The sequence below is a fragment of the Lutjanus erythropterus genome, chromosome 7 (assembly GCF_056507025.1).
Source record: "Lutjanus erythropterus isolate fLutEry1 chromosome 7, fLutEry1.hap2, whole genome shotgun sequence".
Classification (NCBI taxonomy): Eukaryota; Metazoa; Chordata; class Actinopteri; order Lutjaniformes; family Lutjanidae; genus Lutjanus; species Lutjanus erythropterus.
Genome location: NC_139323.1, coordinates 42,837,645 through 42,838,555, shown reverse-complemented (window position 1 = coordinate 42,838,555; position 911 = coordinate 42,837,645). Strand labels below are relative to the sequence as shown.

At 33.8% G+C, this 911-nt stretch overlaps 1 protein-coding gene across 1 annotated transcript in view; it reads left to right on the top strand.

Moving 5' to 3' along the window:
• Window positions 1-579: 579 nt before the first annotated feature.
• Window positions 580-911, top strand: part of rtca (RNA 3'-terminal phosphate cyclase) — a 5,676-nt gene continuing 5,344 nt past the window's right edge. The window contains exons 1-2 of the mRNA XM_084722346.1: window positions 580-745; window positions 875-911. The exon at window positions 875-911 is cut by the window's right edge and continues 64 nt beyond it. Of these exons, the coding sequence (XP_084578472.1) occupies window positions 701-745; window positions 875-911 (82 nt within the window). The 5' untranslated portion in view covers window positions 580-700. The remainder of the gene's footprint in view (window positions 746-874) is intronic.

Below are 911 nucleotides of genomic sequence, written 5' to 3'. Positions count from 1 at the left end.
GATTAAATTTATGATATTAGTAGTAAATATTGGCTGTTTTTTCTTTGATTCCCTGCTGTAATATGAAGTATTTTAATTTGAACTGGAGTAGAAGTGATTTGTCTTTGAAAAACAATTACATATAGTACTTGAAGTGTATGTACATGTATGTATAAGTGTAAATATGTTATGTCTATTGTGAATTTTATTGTTATATTTGTGTTTGTCATGCTAGGTATACTTGTTATTTATTTGGTTTAAGTGTATATTTTATATTAAGACAAATGACTGAATAATTACCAGCACTTAGTTTTATGAAAAATAAATAAATACATAAAAATAACATCCCAATAGACTTTCTGACAAAACCTTTCCTTGTGTTTGTGATTTATATAAATAGATTTAATAATGCACTGAGATTTGTTTCCTTATGTTTTAAATTAATCTAGAAACAAATAAAAGTGGTTGTGTTTGGTTTAATGATAACAATAATAATAATATGTTGACAAAGATCAGAAACACACTTTATTTTTTTATCATTTTCTCATCTGACGACAAACTGTATTTTATTTTGAAATACAACGGAAGTGGCTGTAGTCGTTCAGTGTAACTTGACGGAGAGAAGTTTCAGCAGAAGAAGCAGAAGAAGAAGAATCCCAAACAGAAGAAGAAAAGTACTGGCGGAGGTTCTTGTTCTCAATTGTGGTTCTGTTGTGTTCTGATGAAGATGGACTGTGTGGAGATCGACGGCAGCGTCATGGAGGGAGTGAGTTCATTCATTAACTCTTTAATTAACGGAGAGCTGCTGTTGTTCTGCTGCTAACATGCTAACAGAAGGCTAACAGTTAGCTCACCGGGTCTCTGTTCTGTCCTGTCCGGTACCGTGTGTGTGCAGGGCGGACAGATCCTCAGAGTGTCCGCGGCCCTCAGCT